This window comes from Arvicanthis niloticus, chromosome 20, assembly GCF_011762505.2.
Source record: "Arvicanthis niloticus isolate mArvNil1 chromosome 20, mArvNil1.pat.X, whole genome shotgun sequence".
Lineage (NCBI taxonomy): Eukaryota > Metazoa > Chordata > Mammalia > Rodentia > Muridae > Arvicanthis > Arvicanthis niloticus.
In genome coordinates this window covers 23647170-23660486 of record NC_047677.1, presented here as the reverse complement: position 1 = coordinate 23660486, position 13317 = coordinate 23647170, and the positions used below count along the sequence as shown (strand labels likewise).

General features: G+C 41.6%; 1 protein-coding gene across 3 annotated transcripts; it reads right to left on the bottom strand.

The window, feature by feature from the left end:
- Nucleotides 1-878: 878 nt before the first annotated feature.
- On the bottom strand, nucleotides 879-13027 carry LOC117724588 (uncharacterized). Of its 3 annotated transcripts, none has more exons than XM_076917138.1 (5): nucleotides 12656-13027; nucleotides 10309-10422; nucleotides 4360-4486; nucleotides 4099-4159; nucleotides 879-2964 (listed from the first exon to the last, which is right to left on the bottom strand). In XM_076917138.1, the coding sequence occupies exons 2-5, from the start codon at nucleotides 10321-10323 to the stop codon at nucleotides 1911-1913; spliced, it is 1257 nt and encodes a 418-aa protein (XP_076773253.1). In that variant the 5' UTR covers nucleotides 10324-10422; nucleotides 12656-13027; the 3' UTR covers nucleotides 879-1910. The 3 variants fall into 3 exon arrangements, with proteins under 3 accessions (XP_076773253.1, XP_076773252.1, XP_076773254.1); XM_076917137.1 differs by having other exon boundaries at nucleotides 12737-13027; XM_076917139.1 differs by lacking the exon at nucleotides 10309-10422 and having other exon boundaries at nucleotides 12737-13027.
- Between the last annotated feature and the right edge of the window lie 290 nt (nucleotides 13028-13317).

Here is a 13317-nt window from a genome sequence, read left to right as displayed (position 1 = left end):
CTCTTCACCCAAAATTTGTCCTGTTTACAAGAAATGCAGGCACAAAGATGGAGCAGAGACTGAGGGATTGGACAAATGATACCCTGCCCATATTGAGACCCATTCCATGGGCAACCACCAACCCCTGACATCAGTGAAGATACTCTGTTATACTTGCAGACAGTATCTTAGCATAATTGTCCTCTGAGAGTCTTCACCAGAAACTGACTGAAACAGATGCAGAGACCCACAGCCAAATATCGGAAATGGCTCAGGGAGTCTTTTTGAAGACTTGAGGAAATAATTTAGGGCTTCTGAAGAAACAGAAAGTTCATAAGAACACCATCAGGGTCAACTAAACTGGGCCCTGGGAGACTCTCAGAGACTGAGTCACCAACAAAGAACATTCATAGGATGGATGGAGGACCCCACCACATATGTAGTACATGTGATACTCAGTCTTCATGTGGGTCCTCAACAACTGGAGCAGGGGATGTCCCTTAAGGTGTTGTCTGCCTGTCCAAACTGTTCCCTATAATTGGCTACCTTGTCTGATGACAGTAGGAGAGGATGTGCTTAACCATGCAGAGAATTGACATGCCATGGCTGGGGGATATATAAGTTGTCCCAACCCTCTCTGGGGTTGCAAAACATAAAAACTATACAAGAAGTTCAAAACACCCTCAGTACGTACGTGTTTCATATTCCTACTAAGACGGCCCAGTAAGTTCCACTTAATGCATGTACAGATCCAAAGTCTAAAAAGGCACATTGCTCCATAAAACAAAACAAAAAAAACCAGGGTCAGGCCTATCATAGCAATGCTTAAGTCTGGGGTACCAACTTCTGTCTTAGATAGAATTTTCATTGCTAAGAAGAGACATTGTAACCAAGGCAACTGTGTTAAAGGCAAATATTTAATTGGGCCTGGCTTACACTTTCAAATGTTTAGTCCATTGCCATCATAGCAGGAAGAATGTCAGCATGCAGGCAGCCATGATGCTGGAGAAGGAGCTGAGAGTTTTGCATCCTCAGGTGAAGGCATCCAGGAAGAGACTGTCTTCCAGCCAAGTGGTAGGAGGGTCTGTTTTGTACTGGCCTGAGCTCCAAAGATCACCACCATAGTAATTCAATTTCTTCAAAAAGGTAACATCTCCCACAAGGCACTTCTCTTAATATTGTCACTTCTTAGGGTTAAGCATATTTAAATCACCACAGTTTATTTCTACTATACTTTCTGGTATCTTTATAGAAGACTAAAGTCTTTAGTAAGTAATCTATCTATTAAGGCCTTTGTGTATCACAGTAGTCTTTGAGCACCTTCAATGATATTAAAAGTAATCTGTGACTGCAAATAAGTTGTATGATCTTACCCAACACACTGACATTGAGTTTCTCGAGGTTATTTATTATGAGAAAAAATGTGACAAGCATCAACAATCATTTCAAACTTTACAGAGATATGCACAGGCTTTACCACATTCATTACATTTGTTAAGGTTTCTCTAAATCCTGTGTTTAAGTGTTTGGCGAGTACAGTGACACGCAAAGGCTTTATCGCATTGACTACATTCATAAAGTTTCACTCTGCACATTTTCTTTTGTGTATTCAGGGATGACTGTGTGCTGGAAAGGCTTTACCTCATTCATGACATTCAGTTTCTCTATAGTATGTGTTCTATTATGTATTGGATGATGACTGTGTTGTGTAAGGGCTTAGCACCTTGATTACATTGAGTGACTCTCTTGAATGTGTGCTATTATGTAGTCGCAGATAAAAGAGAATTGCCAAGGTTTGACCACAGTGATTACGTTAATAAGGGTTCTCTCCACTGTGATTTCTGTTGTGTTAATATTCAAGCAGGTTTCTCTCTTGCACGTAATCATTCCTGTCACTTCAGATGACTGAACTTGCAAATGCTTTACCACATTCATTTACATTGATAAGGTTTCCCTCCAGTATGTGTTCTTTTATGATATTTGAGACCACTGTGAGTCGAAAAGGTTTTACCACATTGATTACATTCATAAGGTTTCTCTCCAGTATGTGCCCTTTTATGATATTTGAGAGCACTGTGACATGAAAAGGCTTTTCCACATTGATTACATTCATAAGGTTTCTCTCCAGTATGTGTTCTTTTATGATATTTGAGACCACTGTGACGTGAAAAGGCTTTACCACATTGATTACATACATAAGGTTTATCTCCGGTATGTGTCCTTTTATGGACTTGGAGACTACTGTGCTGTGAAAAGGCTTTACCACATTGGTTACATTCATAAGGTTTCTCTCCAGTATGTGTTCTTTTATGTCTTTGGAGATGACTGTGACATAAAAAGTCTTTAGCACATTGATTACATACATAAGGTTTATCTCCGGTATGTGTTCTTTTATGACATTGGAGAGCACTGTGACATGAAAAGGTTTTACCACATTGATTACATTCATAAGGTTTCTCTCCAGTATGTGCCCTTTTATGATATTTGAGAGCACTGTGACATGAAAAGGCTTTTCCACATTGATTACATTCATAAGGTTTCTCTCCAGTATGTGTTCTTTTATGATATTTGAAACCACTGTGACTTGAAAAGGCTTTACCACATTGATTACATTCATAAGGTTTATCTCCGGAATGTGTCCTTTTATGGACTTGGAGAGTACTGTGACATAAAAAGACTTTACAACATTGATTACATTCATAAAGTTTCTCTCCAGTATGTGTTCTTTTATGATATTTGAGACCACTGTGATATGAAAAGGCTTTACCACATTGATTACATTCATAAGGTTTCTCTCCAGTATGTATCCTTTTATGCATTTTGAGAGTACTGTGACGTGAAAAGGCTTTACCACATTGGTTACATTCATAAGGTTTCTCTCCGGTATGTGCCCTTTTATGATATTTGAGAGCACTGTGACATGAAAAGGCTATACCACATTGATTACATTCATAAGGTTTCTCTCCAGTATGACTTCTTTCATGCCTGCAACAATAATGGACACATGTGAAAGCTTTACCACATTCATTACCTGATCAATCATTTTACCAATATGCATAAATTTTGCAGTTGGTCTAATAATAAAGAATGCTCAAATCATAAGGTTTTATCCCTTTGATGTTCATGGTTGTACTTGCTCACTGTGGGTTGCTTTCCCTCTTTGAAAATACCTGTGATGGTAACAGCACTTATTACATGGCTCACATTTATAGCCTCCTTTTTCTATATAGGATTTCTACATGATGTATTTCACATGTTTGAGTTATCAGGGCATTAAAACACTGATTGCTTTCTCAGTTTTTCCTGTATTGTGAAAAACACCACAGGAGCACTGTCAGCCAGGACAAACAGAAGAATTTCCAAAATTCTGGTACCCATAGAGTTTTCTGCAGTGTAACTTGGGCTTTTCCCCCGTAATGTCAGAAAACCAATTAATTGCAAATGTCTATCATATTCAGAAAGTCTACCAAAGGGAGAATACTACATATCTTCTCATTTTTTTGGAGTAGAAAGAGGTACGTTGCTTCTTTCAATATCCCTATGCTCACAAGGTTTTATCCATTCTGACAATTGGTATACCCATTAAAAGAAGAACAAGTGAAAGGTTTCCAGACTGAATTCACACTATTTGACATTTTGTTCTTTGTAGATATGTGCTATATAGATTAAGGTTTCTCCACGACTTTCTTCACTCTCACTAACTGACCACTCAATAAACCTAGAAATGTCACTACAAGAATATGAGTATCACCAAATTTACTTTGGACTATTTGCTTATTGGATGGCTTTGGATATATATTTATCACTATTCAATGTGCAACATCTAAATATTATGAGACTATTCAGATTGGTAGTCCCACAGCAAAGCTCTAATGGAGCTACAAATCAATTAAAGGTATCTCTTAAGGCATTGTTTCCATGTCTTCTTCCTTAGAGGAATGCCTTACAAACATACATCAGATAACTGTCATTGACGAACATAGCTTTGTGAGAATATTATAATCATAGCAATACTTAAAGGACTGATTTTTTTTACACACTTGCTTTTCTTTAGAGCGTCCAGAACACATTAAATTTTCCTCACAGGCATATTTGTAACAGCTTGCACATGAAATCTACCTTTCACACCTTCTAGAACTTTGAGACTGTTCTTCAATATGATGATCTTCCCAACTGTAACCTAAAACACAGTACCAGAAAATGAATGATATAGTATTGGAAATTAGGTAAAATTCAAGTTACTGTGAATTTTGACAGCACTGAACCTGATTTATTCAGCTCAATCTTTCTTGTTCTCAATTGAAATAACAGAGGATCATCAATAACCAAGAATCACTTGTTCCATTATTTTGGAAAGCAAAACAAAATTCACAGTATTACCTATAGCAGTGAGGTTCCAGTAGGTCTCCAGCATCACATCTTTGTAGAGATTCTTCTGGGAAGGATCCAGCAAATTCCACTCTTCTGCAGTGAAGTTCACATGCACATCATCGTGAGTCACTGCATCCTAAAATATCACACACATGTGTACAACAGAAAGCATGATCATGACACCACTGTAAATAAATGGATACTTTCTAGCCAACGTAATAATGTAATTCTGGTGCTTCCTCCACTTACTTCCTGAAACATAAGTTATAATCTAAATCATTTTAAAAGGAAATTGAATTATAATTTCACCTGTGTTGCTTCTGATCCCTTTGAATAGGATTTAGCCTTGCAACAAAAATTGCAACTGAGAGAGATATGCAGGGGTAAACAGACCAACTGTACTGAGCAAACATCTGAAAAGCTATATGAACAATTACTAACTACAGAAATGATAGGAAAACTGTGTGTATTGGCTCATGTCTTTAATCACACAAGTACAGGCAGGTGTATGTCACTGAGTTTCAGGACAGCAAAAGTTCCATGTTTAGAACCTCACTCTGCTACAAAAATAAACCAGGAATCAAAAATGATTGAACTCACAGCTCTTTACTGAAGTGCCTGTTAAGATTATACATTCACTGCAGTTCTGTATTCATCTTGCAAAACATGAAGTGAACCAGTTTAAACAGCAACATTAATAAATTTTACTAGAAGGGAATGCATGTTTAAACAGTTAAAAATGGACAGATGAAAATATTAGTAATGTATATGCTGATCAGAAATAAGGAACATAGGACAGGAAAGATAGCTCAGGAGTGGAAAGCTCCTGCTTGTCTTCCACATAATGGTAGTCAATTTCTAGTATTTACATGGGGATCAACAACTACCCATTTCTTCAAAATCAGGAGTTCTGAGGCCATCTTCTGACAACAGTAAAGATGAGGCACACGTGATATTCATATTCATGCACACAGGCATAATACTCTTATTTATTCAAAAATTTCAGAACAAACACAAGAGTTAGGCAGAATGACATACACCTGGAATCCAATGAATCTGAAGCCTCAGGCAGTATTGATATCATGAATATATGCCATCCAGAGAAATATATGTCACCAAATTTTAAAATTAAAGATGTGAATGAAGAGCTGCAAAAAAAGCATGTGTTTATTTTACAAAAAACATGTCAGGTGGCTTCTGTAGTTTCTGTATCTACTATCAGCACAGGAATGGGTTCACAGAAAAATTTTGTCTTGAAAACAAAAAACAAAATATATAAAGTTAAAAATATAAAACTACCAGGCTTGCAAAATAGCTTAGCAGTGAATAGCAAATGTTTATACTGTATCTTACGTGATTTAGGGACTGAGAACAAATGGGGAATGTATGAGAGTGTGAGAAGAAAGTGGAAGAATCAGTTTCAACCACAACACAGTAGACACAGAACATAATATGTCCTGACTAAAAGAAATGCAGGAGTAAAGCTGGAGCAGAGACTGAGGGAATTGTTAATGAAAACTTGCCCATCTGGAGACCCACCTTATGGACAAGCACAATCCATGACATTATTAGAGATATTCTGTTATGCTCCCACACAGGAGCCCTGCATAATTGTCCATTAAGAGGCTCCACCCAGCAGCTGATTGAAATAGATGTGAAAAAACAGTCAAATGTTGAATGGTCCTTGGAGACTGTTATGAAAGAGTTGGGGGAAGGATTGATGGCCCTGAAGTGGATAGGAACTTCTCCACAAAAAGACCAACAGTCTCAACTGACCTGGACCCTTGAGGACACTCACAGACTGATCCACAAATTAAATAGCACACACAGTCTGGACTAACGTCCCTCAAACATATGTAGCAGATATGCAGTTCAGTCTTCATGAGGGTCCTTCAACAATTGTAGCAGGGGCTGTACCTAAAGATGCTGCCTATTTCTGGAATCTGTTTCCTTAAGTGGGCTGCCAGGTCTGGCCTCAGGGTGTTGGGGGCCGACTTTTAGCAGAAAGCGGCTATCAGCTTTGCAGCCATCCTGAGCCATATACCCTGACATGAGATTTAAATTACAATAGCCTACAACAGCTGAGAACACTCCAATAATCTTGGTTTAGATACCTTGAGATTAAAGGTGTGTGAGATTAAAGGTGTGTGACTTAATAGTGACTTAGAAGTATAGAGATCAAAGTTAGAGACAAGACCTAAGGGCATGATTAAAGGTGTAACTTAGAGGCGTGGCTTAGAAGTAAGACATATAAAAGGCAGAGACAGAACAGATCAGAATTGAGACGATAGAAGACATTAGTCAGACTATAGAAGACAGAACCAGAGATCAGAGAATATAGACGGAGATCAGAGACTATAGAGGGATCATCAGAGACGAATCTCAGACATTAGAATCTCCCGTCACCCTCGATCTTGCTGGAACCCCGACCCGCAGACCGGAGCAGCAGCTTGGGCCGGGATACAGTGGCCGCCCAAACGTGGGTTGGCCCGGGCCTCAACATTTTGCTCAGGCCGAGACATTTTTTAGCCTCCCCAACGTGGGACTAGTGCGGTCCCCAACACAGGGGGAGAGGATGCACTTAACCCAGCAGAAACTAGATGCACCATGGTGTGGAGATACCCAGGGGCTCAACACCTTCTTAAAGGAGAAACTGAGGATATTGGAGAGAGGAATTCTGTGCAGGCAGATCTAGAGTAGGAACTTCAAAAAGTTCATAGCCATCTTATTTATAACAGCTTGAAACTGGAAGAATCCACATGTCCCTCAACCAAAATATGGATATAGAAAATGTGGTTTATTTTTAAACATGAAATATTATTTTGCTATTAAATACAAGGACATCATGAATTTGGTAGGCAAATGAATACAACTAGAAGCTATAATCCCAAATGAGGTAACCCAAACCTAAAAGCACATGCATGTATGTACTCACAAGTGAGTAATAATTATAAAATACAGGAAACCCACACTACACTCTATAGACCCAAAGAAACAAAATAAGAAGGGAGGCCCAAACGAGCATGGTTGACTCTCACTCAGAAGTGGGAATGAAACAGTCATAGGAAGCAGATGGAAGAGAGAGAACTCCATGGGAGAGCAGATAAGAAACGGAAAGGAGGGTCAGGAACAGGTGTGGTGAGAGACAAGAGAGGGCCAGAGGGACAGAATATTGAATTGAAATCTGCAGCTGGCAGGGGTGGAAGGGTGGAGGCATCTATAGATGTGCCAGAGACCACAAATTGGAGGGCACCAAGGAGTCTATGGGGGTGATTTTAGCTGAGACGCATAGCAGTGAGATATGAACCCTGAAGAGGCCACATCCTGCAGCCAGGCAGGATCCCCAGTGCAGAGTTAAGGACACCAACTAAACCAAAAACTATGCCACCTAAAATTGGTCTTGTCTATAAGAAATTCAGGCACAAAGATGGAGTAGAGACTGAGAGAATGACAAAATTATACCCTGTCCAACTTGAGACCCATCCCAAAGGGAAGCACTAGTCCCTGACATTAGTGAACATACTTTGTTATACTTGCAGACAGTAGTTTAGCATAATTGTCCTCTGAGAGTCTCCATCTAGCACCTGACTGAAACAGATGCAGAGACCCACAGCCTAACATTGGAGAGAGCTCAAGGAGTCTTGTAGAAGACTTGGGAAATTGATTGATGGCCTCTGAAGGAACAGGAAGTGCATGAGAAGACCGTCAGAGTTAACTAACCGGGACCCTAGGAGACTCTCAGAGACTGAGCCACCCACCATAGGTGTCAGGGATGAGATACTGTAGAAGATGAAATGGGGAATGGATAGTAATTAAGATATAATTGAATATATAAATAAATGGGAAGAACAAACAATACATATAAATAAAATAAAAATATACTCATCAGCATCATACTTTTAAATTTTGACCTACTCAATATCTGAGGGCATAAACCAAGTAAAAAAAAAAATTGGCCAAAATATCACACAAATGACCTCTAACTAAAGTTTTCACAGAGTCTATTTTCCATGGAATTAGCATGACCGCAACTACCTTTGGCTGCACTACTGTCAACACCCCAAGCTTCCATGTCCTATGAGAACAACCAGTTAAGATCCATGTACAGCTTTCTATGACTTTTGCCATCTTAGTTTCTGATATTCTCCACATTTCTTCAAAAGAGAAAATAGAGTCTGTCCAGCAGCATAATCACATTTTGATACCATTTTGTTGTTGCTCTTGTTCTAACTTGCTACCCTGGTGCTGTGACTGAATGCTCTGAGCAAAAGCATCTCAGGTAATAAATGGTTGTAGTACATGGTTCTGTCAGATCACAGTCCATCATTTTGGGAGCTTAGATTAGAAACTGAAAGCAAAAAACATGGACAAACACTGTCTCTTGGCTTGCTCTCTTGCTTGTTCACTGTCTCAAGCTCAGATAGCTCTCTCATCCAGCCCAGTACCACTTGCGTAGGGATATTGCCACCCTCAGTGGAAGATCCTTCCTAATTAATCATCAACACTATCTCTCACAGACATAGCAACCAGCCATTCTGATGAGGGCACGCCCTTGATCATGTGCCTTCACATGACTGTAGCTCTGAAACGCTGAGAACCGAAAACAAGTATGACACAGATACAATAATAAATGAGGAAGTTGTAAAAATCCAAAGCCAATGATTTAACCATATCAATACAGAAGCTCCTGCCACCCCATGAGGAACTTGGAGTTGTGGCTGAGCAAGGACAAAATAGGGAGGGCACCTGGCTCAGATCAGGGAAGGATACACTGGAATGGGGAGCTCAGAGGCTGTGCTGACCTGGGGTGAGCGTCTTTAACCCTGGGTTCCCAGGCCAGTGCTACCAAAGATGTGGCTAAAACAGCTGGAAGGTGGACAGAAAAGCAGATTGTCTCACAGACCCAGAAATGATTACCACAAAGGACAGGATCTCTGGTCCAAGAAAGATATGCTAAATTTGTTAGAATCGATGAAGAATGACCTTCCATCTCATGGTAGCTTCAAGTTCAAAACTATAGAGTCACATATGAACTGGGCAGAGGGTAGTTCAGGAGGTGGGAAATGAGGTCTTTGTCTTTCTACCCTGTAAAACAAGATAAGCAGAGACTGACTTTGCCCTGGATGCTGTCTCGAAGAGCTCTCTTGTTGGGGGCCGACTTTTAGAAGAAAGTGGCTATCAGCTTTGCAGCCATCTTGAGCAATATACCCTGACATGAGACTTGGATTACAATAGTCTACAACAGCTGAGCACACTCTGATAATCTTGGTTTAGATACCTTGGATGTGTGAGATTAAAGGTGTGTAACTTAAGAGTGTGACCTAGAGATCAGATTTAGAGACAAGACCTAAGGGCATGATTAAAGGTGTGACCAAAAGACATGGCTTAGAAGTGAGACATATAAAAGGCAGAGGCAGATGGAGAGAATCAGACAGAGATCAGAGAATCAGACAGAGGAGACAGAGAAGCAGACACTTAGAGGAAGAGAGACTAAAGAATAAACGGGATTGAAACACACTCTGTCTGGTCTCCATTCTTCGAGTCCATCCTCACTCTCTCTCTTGCTGAACCCCGACCTGCGGACCGGGATACAGTGGCCTCCAAACACAGGGCAGCCCGGGCCTCAACATTTTGCTTGGGCCGCAACACTCTCTGTCATGGACTAGTCAATGAGGTCTAGGTCCTGTTGTTAAGAAGGATTTAACCCAAGGTGTGGGGCTGGTAACTAAATCGATTAGGGTGGAATCTGTCTCATTTCCTCAGGGAGAGAATGACAAAGTTCCACACACAAAATAGACAGCCACAAGGGGGGCGGTAAAGGCTACCCAGCAGATTCCTCCAGTTGGACAGAGGAGAATATGAAGACAGGCAGGTAGCTGTGAGCCCTGTCAGGGTTCCAAGTCTGCTCTGCTCTAACCTTCCCAGAAATTAAGACCAGAAAAACACCATCCACTATACCAGGCGCTGGAACATCTTTGAAGCACTTCAGGGCTATGACTCTCCAGCGTATCCACCGCAGCAAAATTCCACGTTCAATTTAGTCATCTCCCTCCACATATCCTCAAGAAAAACCTGAAAACCAAGGCACACAGACACAAATCTGGCAGACAAGCCACTGACATAGAAACAGTGGTGCATCTTAAACACTGGCCTTTCAATCCTTTAGTTGGGAGTCCTGAGGGTCTTGGAGTTCCAGTCAATGCACTAAGATGTTATGTCCAAGTCAGAGAGACCCCAACAACCAACAAGGAGCCCATTGCAATGCAAACCCATGGAGGTCTTTATTATGAGCTCTGTAATAAGGATTCTCACCAGTCAGCCTCACATGAGATTGAATCTGAGAGACCAAGTCTAGGGGTGCTGGGTATTTATTGCAGCTACAGCAAGATTGGGACATTAACATGCAGGTCAGCAACTTAATGTTTTAAAAGCTGCATGTCTGGCATAATCTGCAGGAACCAATGAAAGGGGCAAAATCATCTGACAACCATGATGGGTAGACTAAATTTTTCTCTGTAAGGTGTATTATTTATCTATATGAAGCTTAACCCTGCAGTTGTACCTTGACTGGCTGTTGACAATGGGGCTTTGTCATAGGATGTTTCCTGAAGTGGACTTTGTGCACTCTCAGAAACAGAATTGATTGGGCTTTACAAACTCATCTTTGTGCCTGAGGTCCTTATTATTGAAAGATGCTCCTGTTCAACTACAAGCCATGCATGGCAGTCGTAAACGTACTTCATCCAAAGACCTACCTCACTATCTGTTACTGCACTGTCTGGAACTGTTTTCCTGAGCAGGTACCCCAGAGATCTGCAATCTCAAAATATTAGGGATTCAAAGGTGATTTCAATATTACAGCTTCTTGTTCCAGTATTTGGGATCCACACAAGAGATTGGGTCCCGTCACCAGCTCTTCCCTCTATACTACACTAGGTTCTGCTTCACTCCACTTTACTGCTGCTGCTGTTCTCTCTGCTCATCTCATGGGACTGACATCTTCAATATGCTGGGTTCTTCCCCTGCAACTAGGATTCACTGCGTTCCTCTCATACATTCCCTTTACTGTGCCAAGCCTTAGCTGCTCTGCATGACAGGTTCATTTATGCCTTTGAAACCAATACCACCTGGGTGTTTCACACACATGATCAACCCCAGGTGCACCACAAGGGACAACCTTGGCAACCTCTGGAATACAACTTCTTTGTCCTCTCAGAAAACACTTCCGAGAAGATGTCACCTCAGTGGTGCTGGTTTCTTCTTCATCCCCACTAATTTTTAACTACAGCCAACCAACATCAATAGTCTCAGTCGTCCCTTCTATTCTTTCCTCCCAGAGCCACATGGACAAAGCTGCTGAGTTCCTCTGCTTGCGTGGGCTGGAACATGGCCCCTTCTATTACACCATCACTAGCTTTCTATTTTTCAACAACTTCACAGGCTAAGCTCAGCTGTCCTTGAACTTGCTCTGTAGATGAACCTTGAACTCAGATCTACATGGCTCTGTCTCATGAATGCTGGGTAATATGTGTGTAACACTTTGCGTGTATCTAAGCTTTTCTTTACCTAAAACTTGTTCTGTACCAGGATGACTTGAATCAGAGATCTGCTTGAAGCTCATCTCCTGGGATTTAAGGCATGTACCACCGCACCTCTACTTAAGTATTTTATTTTAGATCTTAAAATGAAAGCCCAGAATAGTAATCACAGTCCATTGATGGTCAGTTTCAAACATACTGGTGACCTTTGTGTCCTCATGAAAACAATGACCAGGTGACAATTGAAAGATATAAAAATTTATAAAGGGTATGGAAAGTTTTTATGACCCTCTAGAGCTGAACCAAGAATGTAGGCCAGCCGGTTCACTAGCTCCAGGTTCCAGGAACTGGCTGACCACAAAGTAGATGGTTGGGCAAGATTCAATTCCTGAGAAAAACATGTACAAGATGTTTCCCACATGCCGACTGAATGATGGGCTGGGACTGTCCACTATTATTATGATATCCTTCCTTGGTTTCCCCCTCAACCCCTTGTTTTTTTTTTTTTGTTGTTGGTTTTTTTTTTTTTTTTTTTCATTTAAATTCCCTTCTCCCCCTGGCCTCGAGGTCGACACCCCTCATTATGAGTCTCGACCTCAGCCTGGCTGATTCCTGAAATAAAGCCTCTTTCTGTTTGCTGGCCTCCATCTCCCAAGACTAGAGTGAGGGTCTCCCCTTCTGGAGGTCTTTCAATAATAATGCCCAACATGGTACAGTTCTCCTTTATACAAATCTGGGGGTGTGTCCATAGGTCTGCCAGCCAGTACCTGTAAGCAGCTCCAGTCATGCCCCTGCCTCAGATTCATGGGCAACCCGGGGCCTCGGCTTCCACCCGCCCACCGTGGTACCTGGAGGCTCCAGTCATCTCCCCGGTCTGTGGTGGCCAGGCAGCAGGCGATCGGATCGCGCGGTCTGTGACGTCAGAAGGAGACCTCCGATGCCACCGGGAGCGCAGTGCTCCTCTCAGATTGTAGTGATGGTGGCAGCAGCGGCGGCAGCAGAGGCGGCAGAGAGGTCTCCAGGCAGTCTCTCATCTCTCGGTGAAGTCAATCGGCTCTGGCGGGAATTTCCAAACACCACGAACATGAGCCAGGCCCACGCCTTCACGAGAAATGTAGTCTCTGGCCGGCTGCCATCTTACTTTTCCTCGAGGCATCATGGGATATGTAGTTTGAAGGCCAGTCGCCATCTTGGCATGCGTCCTGATGGGAAATGTAGTCTCGGGCCGGCCGTCATTTCTGCATAGCCCTGGCTATCCTCACTCTGTATACCAAGCTGGCCTTGAACTCAGAAATCTGCCTGCCTCTGCCTGCCAAGTGTTGGTATTAAAGGCGTGTGCCATCAATTATTGATCATTATGGCTATTGATTAGCATTGGTTATTGATTAGTGATCAGCATTGCCTGCTGGTTATTGATTATTAATTACCA